This window comes from Amblyomma mixtum, chromosome 1 (genome assembly GCF_055824585.1).
Source record: "Amblyomma mixtum isolate Tamu chromosome 1, ASM5582458v1, whole genome shotgun sequence".
Taxonomy (NCBI): Eukaryota; Metazoa; Arthropoda; class Arachnida; order Ixodida; family Ixodidae; genus Amblyomma; species Amblyomma mixtum.
Genome location: NC_143012.1, coordinates 277,941,860 through 277,959,695, shown reverse-complemented (window position 1 = coordinate 277,959,695; position 17,836 = coordinate 277,941,860). Strand labels below are relative to the sequence as shown.

The window sequence follows — 17,836 nt, the reverse complement described above, 5'->3', positions numbered from 1 at the left end:
ATCTTGAAGCTCCAAGTTTTTCACTTCAAAATTTTCAGGCTTTTGCTGCAGCTTTGTAGCAATACTTTGACGCTTCCGTGTTTCCCATCCACTTCTCTCTTGTAGATATTCCTTTCTGTACTGCCTGTGGCCATGTGACTCATTCTCCAAAAATTCCAAACCCTTTTCACGTGTTTTGGCCTCTTTCCCTCTCTCTTTCAAGTCTTCAAGTCCGATATCTCCCCACCTGTTCTCCCGGCCGTGCCCTTTTCCAGGTAGCGGGCTAACACCCCACCCCGCGAAGCGCTATTTTTTCTTTTTGGTTGTCACTTTCTCAAACCTGTTTTCCCTCGCGCGCAGCTACGCGCTTCGCTGTTCCTCCACCTCCCTGTCTCCACCTTTCAGCTCGAGGACTTTTCTCGGAACCGCAAAACCTGTGTAAAGGAAAATTCCTCTCTCCCCTCCAGCCAACCCCCCCCCCCCCCACACACACACACACACCATCGTCTCCACTGCTCGTCTTGGAACCGCGCGACTCATCACAATAAGACATTCTTGACTGCACGGCGGAGCTCAACCACGTGCAAACCAACGCGACGAAAATGCATGCACACTCGAGCAAGCACCGTTCATAGTCTGCGCACGCGAAAAGCCACACTCATATATTAGGAGAGCTCCGACGCTGTTCGTACCGCCTGCAAGATCTTTTGTAAGTACTAAAACTCTTTTATCTTGATATACATCTGGAAGTTAAAGTGGTTTTTGTAGTAAATGTTGCTTTGACTACATGCGCCTTTATTTTTTCGGCAGGAGAAGAGAGCGAGCCAAAAAGCACGAGGACGACTTCTGTGTACCCACTCTCATTGCGAAATGGCTTGCTTGACGTCGTGCGCAGTGGAATTGTGGCCGAATGGTGAGAATTTAATTTTTCGTCTTTGGTGAGATGAACTCACTAAAGATTCACTACTTTGGCTAACAGCGGGTTTGAACTCATATGAATTGAGATAGGATGCATTCGGGAATATGTCCTTTACCGCTTATGCACGACGGAAATCAAAACCGCTTAATTAATTTTCCACTGCAGACTAGTTGGTAAGGATATGTGTAATACTTCCGTAGTGTTTCTTTTTGCCTTCTACTCTTGCAGACTCAATAGAAAATCCGCAATTACTGGTTAAAGCTTTTGCCCAAGTTCTCTCGCAATGAAAAAGGGCATTACTCTGGACTATCAGACTAGTATTTTTGTGTGGTTTTCAAGTTGCAGTTTCGAATCCAACTATAGCATGCATGCGAAGCAACTAAGGTAAAACAAAGGTGCCCTGAGTTCCTTGCGTTCAGCGTATTTCGTCAAAAGTCGCAAGCCGCATTTTTGACCCCATTAAATAAAACTAATCAAAAATGTTGTTTTGACGTCCATGTGGAAGAGACGCTACAACCTGTGCATATTTACTGGAATAAAAAATTACCTCGCAATTTAGAGACACAAGTTATGATATTAAAACAAAATAATACATTAATCTGTTTTCAATATCACATTAATTTCCTTATCTCGCATTGAATATATTTACTGGGAGTGCGACACGACGCATTAAACTAAATTAAACCATTTGGTGTAAGGGAAGTTTAGTAAATTAAATTCCACTTTGTGCAACTAATGTGGGGCTGGCTCTTAAGAATAAATTAAAAATTATCCTGTAAAATATGTTGCTAGTGTCTTCACGATTACTGTGTTTCACAAAATTCGGTGTTATCTTTGTTATGTTTGTTTTTTTTCTGTGATGGCCATAATTCAACTTACCATGACATCATGCATCTCTTTGCAGGCTTGGCACTTCGTGAGGCCATCGTGCAAGAACTGGACGAGGAATTTGTTTGAATGCAGTCCAGCAGCCCCCTTGCAAGTGGAGTGCAACGATTACTTCGGATATGACTGATCAGTTCACTGGAGGACAGCTCCGTTGAGCGCTTTTTGGATGCCTTAGCCGTGCCGCAGCAGCTTGCCGAGATGCTTTGTCCAACCTGATCGGCACTCACCAAACTTGAAAATAAATTGTTTTCCCACAGCCTCTGCCACCATGCTCTTGGGCCCCTTTTCTTTACTCCCCACGGTGGCTGGTGGTAGCGCAAACCATCCTGTGTGCGCTAGAAGCGTGATTCTTGTAACTCAAAGCAATAAACGGGTCTTTTTTCTGGAATTCTTTCGCACCCTCATTTATGAATATTTGCTAGGTAGAATGTTATGTATGTACATCTATCCACAGTGCCGGTCATTGGCGAGTGGGTTAATTGCATGTGCCAGCGTTCGAAAGCTGGATGCCATTATTCGAAAGCTGGAAACCATTATTCGAAAGCTGGATGCCAATATTCGAAAGCTGGAAACCATTATTCGAAAGCTGGCTGCCAATGTTTGAAAGTTGGCTACCAATGTTTGAAAGTTGGATGCCAGTATGAGACCTTTGCTGGTCCATGCTGCAGAACGAACATCGGGACTGCGTTGGCCGCTTGATCGGCCGAGCGTTGGCCCAAAACTGGCATGAAAGTAAGGCCAATGTGTGAAGTGGTAGCGCTCGGCCCAAATGCCAGTGTAAGACCGATGTTCGTGCCAAGTTTTGCCAACACTTGCGCGACGTTCGGCCAATGTTGTTGTGCTGCCTGGGACCTAAGCTAAGCCTCAGCCATTTTTTTACCTTCCTTTGCAAATGCCACAGGGCAACCTCTCGAATAAAAACGAAGGCAGAGGAAGCTCATTCAAGGGAAAGCGAGGTGCAGAACCCCATCGTAGCGCAATACACGCAAGGATGTGAGAAGTCCCACACGCGCACCAGTTGTTGGCCCAGCCAGAACCTGCAGCCGTTGTAACGTGTGTGGCTAGAACTCACCCTGAAGAAGATGATTAGCGCTGCCACGAAGACTCCCACGCTCTGGAGGAAGTCGCCGATGACGTGGATGAGCGCGGCACGCACGTTGATGTTCCCCGAGCCCCGCGCCGTGCTCCCCGCGGAGCTGGGCCGCGGGCCGTCCTCGATGTCGGCGGCACTGCCGTTCGCGCGCACCTTGAGCTGCTGCTCGTCGATCGCTTCGCCGTGGCCTCCGTGCGAGTGGCCGTGGGGCACTCCGCCCACTTGCAGCGCCACGCCCATGCTGCGTGAACGGACCCAGAATTCAATGGCGGAACCATAACAAGCTCCCGCAAGCTTGCCGCACAGGCCAAAGGCCAGATGGACACCCCAGAGGTCGTGAAAAAGTACAGCCCTCTCATATATTCATAGTCGAAAAAAACTCGCCCCGGCCTGTTTGAAAATGGTCTGGCCCCGTGACTATGTCCCCTACAGCACCATATCGACTCACATGATGTTGACGAGTATTCCGATGCCGGCAGTGATTAGCATGATGGTGGCGTTAATCTCGTACTCTTGGAGGATGATCCTCTGTACAGCCATGTAGACGAGCACGCCAGTCACGACCCAAATGAGCAGCACTGACGTCACCGCACCGATCACCTCTGCAAGGCAAGTAGCCAGCGGAAAAACAAGGTCAAACAAATCGGCCTGAAGTACAATCCTGCAGTAATATTTGCCCTCAACAACGGTTTAAGACTACAGAAGCTTTCAGCAACCAGTCGTGCAACTATGACTGACTTGCGAGTCAAGTCTTAAAAGCTAACCGCGTCCGGTAAACCACCGTTACCTGTATAGACACTATATCAAATGATCCGGAATGTCTACAGCGTCGTTACACCATTTCATAATTTGCTGCGGTTAATTTCAGTCGTCAGCCCCGAAAACAGCACGACGAAGATGCCGTCATGATGTGCACCTACCTGCTCGATACCAACCGAAGCTCATGCGCTTGGTAGGCGGCCGGTGCGCTAACCAGATGGAGAACAAGCTGATCATGAAGCTGGCGAAGTCGGTAAGCAAGTGGGCAGCATCCGTGGCCACGGCCAAGCTGTTGGCCAGAAGACCCCCTATGCACCAGGGAGCAGAAGGGCATCGTCAGAGCATGGATGGATGGATGGATGGATAGGAGCGCCCCCTTTGAAACGGGGTGGTGGCGATTGCCACCATGCTCAGCTTTTCTTTCTTTATTATTTTTTTTTGTTTACTGTGTTGGCAATTCTCATTAAGATTCGCCATCATCTTTACCTTCGGTTTCCTACAATTCTAACCTTATGCCACATCTCTGCTTTTCAGCCACCAATCCTCCAATAGCTTTTTGATAACTTCCACTGCAGATTTATTTACATGACCATAGTTATCTTTAAACCGTAGGGCCTCAGGAAGGGTGACTGTGCCTGCATCGACATCCGTATGGATACCATCACCTTTGATTATGAGGTGTTCAATTGTTTCCACAGATCTACCACACACTGCACATATGTCATCATCTTCGTTAAATTTCTTTTTGTAGCTGCGCGTTCTAAGACACCCTGACCTAGCTTCAAAAAGTAGGGCACTGCCTCTTGAGCAGAACCAAAAGTGAAACGGCTGCTATCGGCACACAGAGACAGCTAGAAGCTCCATATCCACCAACATAACATGCAGGCTTTGTCTGCAGTTCTCCCCTCGCAGTGATCATCGATGAGTCCTGTCTAATCAGCGCGCATACAATCCTTCCGCCAAAGAAACCAAACGACTCACCGACAATTTCTAGGATCATGAACAGCAGGCAGAGGACGCTGGCAAATATGAGCTTTTTTCGAGCCAGGTAGTCGACCTCGACGCCATCCGAAGTGTGGCAATGTTCCTCACTGCTTGTCTGAAAGCAAGAGAGCACGTAAAAAGATGACTATCGTGTTTATTGTCATTGTTTTTAGCGGATCTCGTATCAGCGAAACACGAACTGCAGCTAAGGCATTGTTGGCAGCGAAATATGCTCAACATACTTCCGTCACTGGCTGCCCTCGGTTAAATGCGAGAGAAGTGCTTAGCACGAGCGAGTATGGCGTCAAATGTCAAGGAGCAAGAATGCGCATAACGCGTGAAATGCAGTAAGCAAACGGCAGCATAAAACGAGCAGGAAAGGAAAGGTGGGGGGGGGGGGTGCACTTTTAATTACAGCTACCCTGGAGGGTTCGAGTACGCTTCAAGCTGATCCTTAGCGGTGGGAGGGAACCTCCTTTATTTGTTCGGGTATTCTCAATCTACCGGAGGCATCTAACTTTTCAGTGAGCAAGCTCACAGTGTCTTTGCATTTCTGTAGCTTTAGCTACTTGACTGCCCTGGCCGGTCAGTACACGCTTGTTAATGGAGCTCGAACCCTTCCCCAAAACCCACGTATGCTTGCACCCGACACGTTCAGTCTCTTTACCGAGGCTGCTCAAAGCTTATTCTGTTAGTGCTTAACAGAATAAGGGATGCGTAAAGATTTAGCCCATTTTCAAGGCCCGTCCAGCAGCGTTTCTCCAGGGAATACGACTACGACAATAAGAGTAGAGGACAATTAATGAGACGATACCTAGCTCGGCTAGTTTGAACAATTCATTCATAAAGGAAAGAACCGCAGAAAAAGGGACACAAAAAGACGACCGCGAACCACAGGATGCAGCACTCCTTTGAATTTCTTCAACTTCAGAAACAAGCGTACGTACAAACACTGAAAAAAAAAATCGCACTTGAACACAGCTTCGCGCGGTTCTCACTTCCGCAGTATGTTGTCATTTCGAGGACAAGCAGTCGCTTCTTCAACATCTGTCTCCCACAGAACCTTCCACTGAGCTAATCAGGGGCTGTTTTTGCTGCGCGAATACATCCTCGCGAATTCGGCCTGTTCTGCAGCCGGCGCCAGCCCTCATCTCTAGTTCTAGTCAAACAGTGCAGTCGCCTCATGCTCAGTAGAGGGAGCGAGAGAGGTAGAGACATTGAGCAAGGGTGGATAGCTCGGCTGCAAGAACGCGCGGCTGGCCTGTTACTCCGCAGGGAAGAAATACAGTAAGAAGGCGTGCAGATGTGAGTTGATGGTGGCCCGATACAATAAGCTGCGCCCGATACGCGTCTACGTACAAATCCCACACACCCTCAATGAGCGCTTCAAAGACAAACGTCCAAGCCGGTCGCACACGCGGCGTCCTGAAGACAACTGCAATAAAAGGCTTTGTAGAGGCACAAGCAGAAAAGACCGAGTTGCCAGGTAGACTTACAGCCGTCATCGCCAGGCAAGCAACCAGCCACGTCCACGAGGTAAGTTTAGGAGCCAAGAAGGCAGCGAGGCAGGCACTAGGAAAGCAGCGCTCTGAGTATCCGAATCAGTCGACGCCACGGCAACCGAAAACCCCTGTGACGTGTTCACCGTCCCCGGTTTCCCCCACTCTCCCAACGTGTCGCTGTAGCAGTGCGTAAGACTTTGAACAAGGTGGGGAGAGCTTCGCGCGTCCTTCGCCCGAGCGGTGATGCACGGAAAGGCGATCTGCGAAGGTGTCGCTCGAGACGCCGCCGTGCACTCGGCGCGCAGTGTTACCCGAGCTTCTGACGGACTCTGTGGAAAAAAAACGGCTCGCTGGTGTAGTGGGAATGCGGCCATTGTACGCGTACCGTTACGCGATACCGCCAGAACGCTTCATCAGGCAAGAACACATTCACCGCAGTCCTCGAAGAACGCTGAAAGCCGAATAAAACGAGAGGAGCTCGCTTGGGATTCCAGATCTGCTTACGCTTCCCGAAGTCGAACTGCGTGTTTACGAAAGCATAAGATACCTCCACTTCTCAAAGGCGTTTGAGAGCGTAGTTATGATGCGCTAAGTATCTGGTCAAATTTTGAAAGAGTGTGGTGAAAGCTTGCGAGTCAGTGTACACTACGGGCACACGGGGAAGGGGTATCTAAAGGTCACCTATAGTAGTGTTGAGATTTACCACACCCGGAAGTTCTGGAAAAGCGCATTTTTCAAAGGGAATGCGGTTATGACCGTAGTTTTTCACACATCATAAGACTGCACCATAGCAATCAATATACCCGCAAATCCGCCTTCGAGGTAGTTCCCTATTTATTGTCAAACACTCACACCATTGGTCCTCTATGGCAGTCTTAACTATTCGGCGCAAGCGCAGGACAAGTTTCAAAAGCAAGGTTTTGCCACGCATCGGATGATCGGGCCATTCATGTCAATGTGTTCATAACAGTATCTAACACACTAAAAAAGTCGCCTGAATTAAAATTGATGTCCGAGAAAGCTGCACTTGATGCTTTTTACCGAAGGTTTTACTGCAAGGTCTCCTCAAGTCTGCTTTTTTTTTTTCGGCCGAATTTCGACACCTAACGGCACGGTTTTAGAGAAAACTCTGAGCTGCGCTCATGACGGCTGTCAAGTCCGCCAAGTGAGAGAAGTTTCAGACACGGGGCTCTTACCTGCGAGCCGCCGTTGACGGGCATGTGCATGGAGGGCTGGCCCGTTCCGGGCTCATCCGGGTCCCCGCGGGCCGAGCAGTAGATAATAGAAGATCCGGCGTTTACGATGGACTCGTAGCGGCGCGGCGCGCCAGCCGGGCCCATGGGCTGCTGGTGCCTCCTGCACGCCAGTCGCACGTAACCATCTGAGGAAACCGAGGTCGTGGTTCCGGCACCGCACCCACCACCGCCACCGGCGGTGACCACCAAGTCACGCCCCAGCCAACGCATGCACAACATCGTGGTCGTCCCCGCCGTGGAGCGATGTCGTGCGCCGTCGGCGGCTGCGCCCTGAGCGGTCTCTGAAGCCTCGCGGTGGCAACCGGAAAGGGCGGCGTCACGTACAGCCCGCGGCCCTTGCGGGGGCCCGGGCCCCTGGAGTACGCTACCAGCACTGGGCCCCTGCCGCTGCCTGATGCCCCCCTCTGCGTTGTCTTCGTCGTCTTCGCAAACTGTGGGCCCGCAGCCACACGCTTCGAAAAATGCACGTATTGATGTTGTTGAAAGTGTTCATTGACCAAATTGAGTATTAATTCCGCAGTTGGAGTCCCTACGTCAGGATTTTATTGGTCGAAGGTGCTATGACGGCTCTGTTTACGAGCTATTTATGGCCCCCAGGGCCTGCGTTGAGCAGGGCGGCCCTTAGTGCAAGTGCGGAGTGCAGGTGCGTGCCACGCTTTCAACAAGCAAAGATTCTGGGCAGAGGCGCTAGTGCTAATTCCAGACTATTGCTAGAGGCCTTCCACATATACAAAAAGGCGGATCAGTACATCAGCGACGCTTCGATCTTGTTTTACTCTGCCGAAAGCGATTTTCTGGAGAACTGCGCCAAAAAGAGCAGAACGGCTTTCGTCCTTCCTCAGTTTAATGGTTTCTGTTGCTTGATGCTTTTTGTTCATTCATATCTTGTTCATATCAGATTCATTCCTTGTTACTCGCTTAGCCACACAGTGAAAGCAGAAAAAAGTGTGAGCTACGGCAATCGCCTGTTTACGCCTGGCGCCACCCCACTGTGCGTATGTAATGTGATAAGCCCATAAACACAATCCCTGGAGCGAAAAATAAACAAGTTGTTAGTAGCAATCTTCTTTATTGTGTCGTCCTCTCTCTGGGGTATTTTTAATAGCGCTATATCCAATTTTCAAAGAATGAGTGACCAAGTAGTCTAGGGCCAAATTCTACTGAAACTCATTCACCGCTTACGATTGGGAGCCTACATGAATCCTTTCCTACATAAAATTGGTCGTGCAGAGAAAGCACGATGTGCATAAGCCACGAGAATGAGGATGTACAGTCGGGAACAAAGCCGCCAGGACACGTCATCGGGAACCGAAGCCGATAGCTCTGATTAGCCGCGGACTGGAGACCACACTTGTCAAGGTGAAAGTCGGACTCGCGTGCTGTGATGTATGCTAGTGGTAGCAGGTGATCGCTAAAAAACATGGCAGCTATTAGCCGAAATCGTTTGTTGCGCGTCCTGGAGAATTCCGTGCATGACAGTTTTCACTGCAAGACAGTTTTAGGACCCGACTGAAGAGGGACTTGTTCGTCCATGATAAAAGACCTTTCAATCTTCAAAAGGTATTAGGTCCATGGCTTGCGCACGCGCTACACAAACGGCCGATCGTATAGCGCTGAAATCTTTCCTCGAGGACAGTCGCATCCTCGGCAGGTACTAGGCATTATTTGTGTAAGTTATGTGATTGTGTGCTTCAGCTCATGCTCTCCAGTGTCCTGGCAATCATTTACGTGTTTCTATCATCTATCTGATTTATCTGATACATACCCCGGCAGAATCACGAGTTCTCAATCATGCTCACTAACAAAAGTTTAATCAACCTAAAAGCTCACTCAAACTCAGATTCACACAGTCCCGAGCTCAATCGAACTCATGAAAGCAGAGTCATTTAGGCTTGCAGCTCATGTGGGCTCACTCTGGCTCACGACTGAACCGGATTCAGCCATTTGTTACGACTGACCTCGACTCATGACTCATTTGGGCTCGCTCACTCATTTCTACTGACTACTCATTTGGGCTCACTCACTCTTCTCAAGTCACGAATCATTTAGGCGAATCACTCATCTCAACCCCCGAATCATTTCGACTCACTCACTCGTTTCGACTCAGCCCACAGATGGGCGCACTGAAGTGCACAAGTTGCACGCGCCCGAGCCGACTGAGAGGCGCTACAAGGAGCCACCCCTTCGTGGCGAAACTTTGTCTAAGCTTCCGACACATCCCCATGCTGCTCATTACAGCACCCGCGTAAACTATCAACGGGGTAAGGATAAACTGCCGACGATTACGTTACTTCCTAACGCGAAATTTGAGCGCAGCTCATCAGCTGTTTCAGCTTTCGATAGATTGAGGCAAAGGATTCGAGCAAGACATGTATGTACAATTACAGACGTTATTTTTCACACATATTCCTTCTTCAAGAAACTCTCCACTAACAGTTCTTGATTGCCATGAAGGAAGCTTTGTGGACGGAGAAATAGATGAATATATGCTCGACTTGCTGCACCAATGCCTGGTTATCAAAGGCGAGGTCTGCGCAAGTATTTCGCGAGGTTGTCACAGCAGTGGGAGGCGTTACGAGCGAGAGGAACTGGATGGTGGTGGTGAAAAACTTTTATTCAAAGAGAGCTTGAGGTTAAAAAACCCTGCTGCATGGTCGGTATTCTTAGTCCGGGACACCGCACGACGAGGCCCCGTCTCGCGCCCGCTTGACCAGAGCCCTTTGGGACTCCAGCGTGGAGCAGTTGAGGAGGGCAGTCTCCCATGCCTCTCGGGTGGCGGTGGGGGAAGGGGGAAGGTGAGGATTCTGAGTACATGCCCACACCATGTGAAAGATATCGCAGATCTCTCCACAGTGCGGGCAGCGCCCATCTGTATTCGGATCGAAGTGTTTTGTTATGGCAGGACAGAGAAGGGTTCCTGTCTGCAGGCGCCGCAGAGTTCGCTCCTCCGCCTTACTCAGCCCCTTGGCAGGTGCCGGGTAGAGACGGTGGCTGTCGCAATAATGAATTAGGATTTCGCGGAACCGCAGAAGCGGTTTATGAGCTTCTGAGCCAGGAGAGCTAGGATGAGGAGCCCGGTGTGGGAGCGCTCGGGCGGCCGCATCAGCGGCCTCATTGCCTCGTAGACCCTGGTGACCAGGAGCCCAGATCACTTTTGTGCGAGTTGGATCGGCGAGAGCGCGTCTCAGAATTTGCGAGGCAAGAGGTGATATTTCGCCTGCAAGATAATGTTCACAGGCCCGGCGAGAGTCTGATAACCGTTTTCGATTTTGGATCGGCGGCAGCGAGAGCTATTGCGACTTCCTCCGCTCGTGTTGAATTTGGGGCCCGAAAAGATAGCCCATCGACATTCATTCCCCGGTGGACTACGGCAGCCGTGAAGAATCCCGCGGGCGACGGCCCTGTGATGTCCACGTAGTAGACGCCCTCTTTATATCCATATTGCCTCTCCAGCGTGCGAACCCGCGCTTGTCGTCTGCCTTCATGTGAAGCCATGTCCATGTTATAAGCGGGAGCGGAGCGACCCAGAGCATGTGGCGCCACAGCACCGGGATGTTCTCCGTCCCCTCTGGTATGCATGTGTGTTGGATGTGTAAGCGGCTTAGAAGGCGGCGCCCAGGAACCGGCGGGCAGCCGCCGCGGTGGCTCAGTGGCTATGGTGCTCGGCTGCTGTCCCGAAAGACGCGGGTTCGATCCCGGCCGCGGCGGTTGAATTTCTTTGGAGGAGAAATTCGAGGCCCGTGTACTGTGCGATGTCAGTGCACGTTAAAGAACCCCAGGTGGTCGAAATTTCCGGAGCCCTCCACTACGGCGTCCCTCATAGCCCTAGTCGCTTTGGGACGTTAAACCCCATAAACCAACCAACCGTCTGCGATAGCCGCGTATATTGGTTCATGAGGTGGGCCTCCCGCAACTCCTGATAGGAACTGGATGCTCTCCCGCATAAGTGGCAAGATTTTCCTGTTTGTCTTTATATGTACATTAAAGTCCCCACCCACCATGCCACCCTGGCAGGTGGCAGTTAATGGTTGATCGCGAGAGTTCGCTCACCGTTGTCAACACTAACGCATGCAGCCCACATCTCTCTCTCATCACCCCACGTACCTATAAACGCGATTCAGGCGTCCACCGACCCAGGTAGCCAGTTATGCGCACTTCCTTTCCTCAAAATGATTGAAGTGTAAAACGTTGTCAACGCCAACGCCAATGAACACAATGAACGCCGACGGCCTATGGCTTCAGCGCCGTATTTCTGGCGCTACGTTGTCAATGCCTGCAGCCCGCATCTCTCCCTCATCACCACACGCACGCGTATCAGGCGTCCACCGATCCAGGGAGCCAGTTATGTTCACTTTTTAGACGGGGATGGAGTCAGAGCGATTCGCGTTTCCAGTCGCGTAACATACCTCCAAATGTCATTTTTGCTTCTCGAAGTCTCGGTTAGCCGCAAAACGAAAATGTGGCGAGAGGTAAAACGAGGTGCACAGGTTGCCAGTCACGGTACTTGAGATTTGTCGCAACTAAATATGCCTGTGTTCACTTTGGTTGTATGGTGAACTGTACTTTTTGTGCGCAGACAGCCTGGCGAACAGGTGCGCTAGCTTTGGAAGCGTTGAATGCTGTGTATGATGCGGAGTACGAGGAATGTAGCGATTTTATGTCGCCAGCGGCAATGTGACATGTTCTGCCTCCATATGTTTACAACGACCATATATAACCCTGCCATGTGCTAGGACGAATGAACGCGGCTTGTCGCGCAGCATGTTCGGGACAAAGCTCGGAAAAAATTTATACGGTGACAGCTGCGAGAGAAGAGTTGCGTTATAATAGAAGAAAGAACAATAGAAAGGGCCTGTTTATCACTGTTGGCCGGAAATGGCGGTGCACTCAGCGAAAGCTTGCGAATTGATACTGATATTAAGTCGTCGCGTACGTTAACCGCGAGCTAAACAAACACGCTGCAGAGCGATTCAGAAGCGCAGCAGAGGATGAAAGAGACAGAACGCGGAGCGCTGTAATTCTTGGCCTCGGCATCATGGCCTCGGCGCGTGCGACTCGGTTCTCTTCAGTGCCTCCGGTCAGCGCCAAGCTCTCGGCCATGGTGCACGATCGGAGATCGGCGGGCAGCCGTGGGCATTGCTGTCGGACATGGAAGAGGGTCCCTTGCCGTGCTCCGAACAAGCGACACGTCGGGTCCACGCCGAATAACTCGTGGCGGAGTTGGTTTGTGGGTAGAGCGCCTCTGCGGCCTTGAAGCACAAGGGCGCTGCCTCTGTCTCCTCGGTAGTGTCGTGATGGCCACGGTTCCGGCTTGTGTTGGAAGTATAGTACCAAGGCTTTTTTTGCTACTGCTGTGGGCCATATAGTTGCTTCAGCTTCACTGATTTTTTGCCTTGCGCCACTCGGGATCTGTCTAAGCTTTCTTTTTTTTTTAATTCGAGAAGTGTGCTATCAGGCATAACTTGAGAAAGATCGCGGGAACGGAAGGCAGGAGATCAAGTTAGAAGGGGTGAGGTCCAGTTTCACTGAGGTAGTCGCAGAGGCTGCCGGTATAGTGACTGTACACTGTCCACTTCTCATAATTACATTCGCAGTTGCACCGCAAGCCTACCTCCCTGAGGAGCCGTTTTCTAATAGGAGCCGTCGCTTGCCACTTCCGTAATAGGTGCCGCACATAACCAATGTTTGGTGCAGCGCCACAGTGAGGGCACCCGTCAGTTGCTAGCAAATCTTTTTCACGCTACCGATGGGGTCAGATCCGCCACTGCCCGAATACGGCACACGGATACCTCCTCCTGCCCAGGCCGAGACTATGTGGAAAACGTCCAAGAACGTAGCTCCACACATGACGCCGCAGCCACTATCAAATTCTGTGTTGAAGTGTTTTAGTACTGCCGGGCACAGCATTGTATTGGTAAAACTTTTGTGGAGCCGTTCGTCTGCTCTCCGGAGAACCTCACAGGGTTCCGGAAAGCGACGATGGCTGTCCTTATAATCGGTAGTGATGTCTCTGAATGTAATTAAAGACTGGGTGGGGAGAAAGCGCGCGGGCCGCCTGATTGGCTAACTCATTACCCTGGAACCCCTGGTGGCCGGGAGCCCAGACGAGGTTGCAATTTGGAGGGTCCCTGGACCACAGCAATTTTGCAGGATGCGCCAGGAGGATGTATCCAACCCATTTCAGAATTCCGACAGGCCCCCTTTGAGTAGGTAATGATGTGTTTCACTTGCGGGAGGAAGAGGGCGAGCGCAATCGCCCTTTCCTCCGCATGTGTTGTGTTGTAGGCGCGGAACGCGAGTCCTGCCACTACTGTGCTGGTGTTGTGGACCACAGCCGCGGTGCACCACCCCCCACGATGGGAACCGGCAATGTCCACGTAGTACACATATTGTTGTGGACCATAATGTCACTCCAGTGTTTCCGCATGCGCCTGGCGACGGCCATTATGGTCAGAGTGTGACATCTTGCGGGGAATGGGTCGGACCCTGAGGGTGCCTCTCCAGGGATCTGGCGCTCGTACCAGTTCCTCAAAGGTGGTGGTGTGTTGGATATAGAGTCGGTCAAGAATGCGGCGACCGGATGGCTTTTGTGATAGGGGCGTGTATTGGTTGAGGAGGTGGGCGTCTCACAGTTCCCGATAGATGTTGCCCACCCCCAAGACCAGTAAACGCTGCTCGGATGTGGTAATGGGAAGGTCAAGAGCCCGTTTAGTGACTTTGCGGTGAGGGATTCGGTGTAAAGATGAACTCTATTGAGCGTGGGGACGAGCGGAAGGGAAGCAATGGCACTGTTAATGGCCTGATGTTTCACTGCCTGGAGGGCGCACGTATCCGCGGTATATGTCGCGCGAGAATTAAAATCCGGCTGGGAAGGACTATATATAGCATGTAACTCTCCGTTCTGCAGTATGTGATGCATTGGTATACAATACGCACCCTTCAAGCATATGCGCGGCTGATGTATACCGACGGGGAAACAGTGGAGCGATTGTCTGTGAGCTGACAGTAGGACCACGGTGGAAGTGTCTAAACGATAAAGTTGTAGAAACTATTTGCGAGCTCTGTTTGCCACCCGCTGGTCGATGAGTTCAGTGCGTGTATTAAGATGAGCGTATTCCTGAAAAATGAGTATGGGTGTTAGACGGGGGAGATATGTTATGGCGCGCATAGCCTCACAACTGATAGCCTCAAGGGAGTTCCACTGTCTGCGGGTGAGACGTTGAAATTGTGCCGGATAGATTATCCGTGGTTGGGGGGATACAGCGCACAAGCTGGCGGGCCGTTTGAGCCGATTTACGGATGGCTGTCAGCCACGGGGTGCCAGTCCCAGATGTATAAAGAAGACCAAGAATACAGACACCTGAGAAATCGGGGAATTATCTATTGTAAAATTTAAAGGGGGAGCTTTCCGTAAGTCGGCTTTACTTCTAGTGAGACTGAAACATGATTTAGTAAGCGAGAGAGTTAGACCCAGAGTTGGGAGCGAGATGTCAAGACATCCAGCGCGTGCTGGAGGACCGACTGTTGGATAGACGCATCTGGGTGACAGCACCACAAGGTTGTATCATCGGCGTACGCAAGAATACGGATTGGAGGAATGGTCTCTGTGACTCGAACAAGAGGAATAAAGGCCATATTAAATAATGTGCGGGCGAGAACGGAGCTCTGGGGCACTCTTTTGGAGGTGAGGTTTCCAAAGGGCTTTCTGTGGACACGTACACTGAAGGTCCGATTTGTTAAAAAAAGCATCAATGGAGAGGAGAAACCGGTGAAGGAAACCAAAGAGTTTGAAGGGAGGCAAGAATGGCAGACTGAAGGATGTAATCATGTGCCTTTGTTCTGTTTAGTGATGTTTTGAATTTCGGTCATATTTCATGGCTAGGGATGAGTATATCCGAATCCAAGCCGTCTTGATGTTCTTGTATCTTAGGTGTAGTTAAAATCTGCGACTGCATGGAATTGGTGTTTGCCATGAATTTGTCTGCCGGCTTACTGTAATTTGGACCTCGCTCCCTTGCTTCGTACGAGTACCAGCTCCTGTCCCCGCTTAAGGCTGCATTTGCGGTTGCTATGCTGCCCCCGAGCAGCCAACTGCCTACTTCATTTTGGTGGCGCTCCAAGCATTTTGCTGCATTTTGGTGAAGCAGTCAAGCGGAAATTAAAATAAAACAAATGGTGCGGAGCATCCTACGCTGCTATTTCTCATGCGAACTGGTACAACTCAGTGCACCTGTCCCGACAGTGCAGCGTACACTCGTCAGCGACGCTACCCAACTGATCTTTCATTTCTTTTACACTTTTGTTCACAGCTCCAACGTTGTGCGGACCAGATTCGATGAAGTCAGTTGTGTGGGGCAAGCTTATGGAAGACCTTACAGGTACGGAGACTACGAGGCGTGAAATTTACTTTGAATGTATTTGATGCAGCTGGCAGTGTTTACGCTTCTGACGTCGCAGATGTACGTTCTTTGGCTCGGTCGTGTGCATAGAGCGGGGTCCCACGAGCAGCCTTAGTTCTATTCTTTGTTGGCCTGACTGTCTGCACGGTATGCTCAGATTGCTTTCGCTGTTTCCGCTCATGTCAAACTTTGCGGGTCACAGTGCCATTCACTGAAGGCGTCAAAAATTACGTTTGACAGGCTGCCTCACAACACTTCGGAATTTTCGTCTCCTCCCGTTAATTAACGTTTCGCTTTTTGCGTACGAATGCATAGCACAGCGCCTACAGTGAACACCTGGAAGCCACGGGTTAACACGACGCAAAAAGTAACTGCTTGCACCACGACGCCGAAAAAATGTCCTCACCAGAATGAGCTACAGAGAACTGGATTTTCGAACCATTTATAGGACTATACATGTTCGTTTAAGGACAAGTTCTCGGTGACAGGTTTATTTTTCCTGTCTGCAAGAAGCTCTATGGATTCGTGTGTTAGCACTTGCTGGACAGTGTTTACTCGGTTTTACCTACCTGTCGTTAAAAAAAAAAAAAAAACGTGAACGGCGCGGTTAACATTGTTTGCCTCACGTGTAAATTTTGGGCACTGAAGTAACTAAAAAGCATAGCGTGACACCAGTGGTTGCCTTTTTATGGTATACAATGCACATTCAAAAGCAATCGTGAAAAATTACGGCTAGCAAAGAAAAAACGAAAACGAACACATAAACGGCGTGCTAAAAGCACAGTTTATCACCACCTGTGGCGCATCTGTGCACAACCGAGCGCCGACAACACAAGGCAAACTAGAGATAAGAGCACGAAGCAACAACACTCTGACGTAAAACAGTCGCTGCAGAAAAATACTACTCCCCATTTGCCTTGTTTATTGCTAACGCTATAGGACGTACTAGCATGCAAACGCACCTTGTGGCAATAAACTTGGTTTTTGGTCCCCGCAGGTGCGAAATGTAACAGCCTTTCCATTGTTCTCTCTCGCATCTTGAGCGCTCTTAAAATCTGGTCCTACGTGACTGCTAAACGAGTCCTAAAACTCTAAGCTAGTAAAACGGCTGTAGCCGTTTTTCTTTTGTCGTCAGAAGAACAGCCCATGCGGATGGAAAACCTTCAGCAGTTTTCAATCCGAGGTATTTTACTGTTCATCCCTTCCATTTAAGGCTTCCATTTGCACGGACAACCGTGCAAGAGCATACATAAATTGCGCCACTTACAGCAGTTCCTTTTCCTCGTCCACGACCATGGCGTTGTGTGGAGAACTTGGCGCTTGCCTGCGAAGCGAATGGAAGGCTTAGAAAGCAGCGATGAGCATGCGTAAATACATCACGTGACCAATAGATGTTAGGAGGAAAACCACTGGAAACGTACGCGTCACTGACCGAGGATGTTCACGCTGTTAAGCTTTCAGAGTGTTGGCTCTAGGATTTCAGCTATAGGCAACGGCCCATTTTTTGAAACCAGTCTTAGAAGTCTGGACGCTACACTGCCTTACGGACTCCGCTTTACTTCTTTGTAGCTATACAGTGTATAGAAGGGCCGGTAATTCGGTCGATTGCTTTCATTCGATTCTATTCTGTCTTTATTCTCCTCCGCCAACTGGCGTGGTGCTTATACAGCCAGTGGAGAAGGGCGACAAAAATATACTAAAAATAGAACTAGAGCATAAAGGTTCTATTAACTCAGCCCAAGGCGTCATCGCTTAGTGTAAATCGTCGTTAGCGTCGCTTTGCTTTCACTGCGGCTTACAAAACGATGGCACGGAGGAAGTTCGAATTGTAGGGCTGATAAATAACCAACTGCAACGCTGTGCCGTTAAAAAGAAAAGAGAGGGAAAAGCAAGAAAAAAATAAAACCGTTGCTAAACATTAGGTAAGTCCTCACTGAAACAGGTTACGATGCTTCTGGCTTTTTTCTAAAAATACTGTCAAGATCTGGCAGGCAAGCCAAGCTTTCAAGCTGGAAATAATTTATCAGCTCCGAACTTGCCGTTTTCAAGCATGCCAT

General features: G+C 50.0%; 1 protein-coding gene and 1 long non-coding RNA gene across 5 annotated transcripts in view; one reads left to right on the top strand and one right to left on the bottom strand.

Moving 5' to 3' along the window:
• Window positions 1–17,836, bottom strand: part of ZnT35C (solute carrier family 30 member 3) — a 58,007-nt gene that overhangs the window by 6,302 nt on the left and 33,869 nt on the right. For 3 of the 4 annotated variants that reach the window (XM_089566110.1, XM_089566111.1, XM_089566113.1), the window contains exons 2-7: window positions 17,047–17,103; window positions 7,321–7,480; window positions 4,620–4,737; window positions 3,800–3,946; window positions 3,328–3,481; window positions 2,859–3,120 (exon numbers count right to left, since the gene is read on the bottom strand). In XM_089566110.1, the coding sequence (XP_089422236.1) occupies window positions 2,859–3,120; window positions 3,328–3,481; window positions 3,800–3,946; window positions 4,620–4,737; window positions 7,321–7,480; window positions 17,047–17,075 (870 nt within the window). In that variant the 5' untranslated portion in view covers window positions 17,076–17,103. Of the gene's footprint in view, window positions 1–2,858; window positions 3,121–3,327; window positions 3,482–3,799; window positions 3,947–4,619; window positions 4,738–6,118; window positions 7,281–7,320; window positions 7,481–17,046; window positions 17,104–17,836 lie in introns of those variants that run through there. The other variant, XM_089566112.1, reaches the window with a different exon arrangement.
• LOC149371827 (uncharacterized) lies at window positions 786–2,052 on the top strand. The gene is made up of 2 exons (XR_016286930.1): window positions 786–892; window positions 1,803–2,052. It is a non-coding gene; the product is annotated as an uncharacterized LOC149371827 (long non-coding RNA).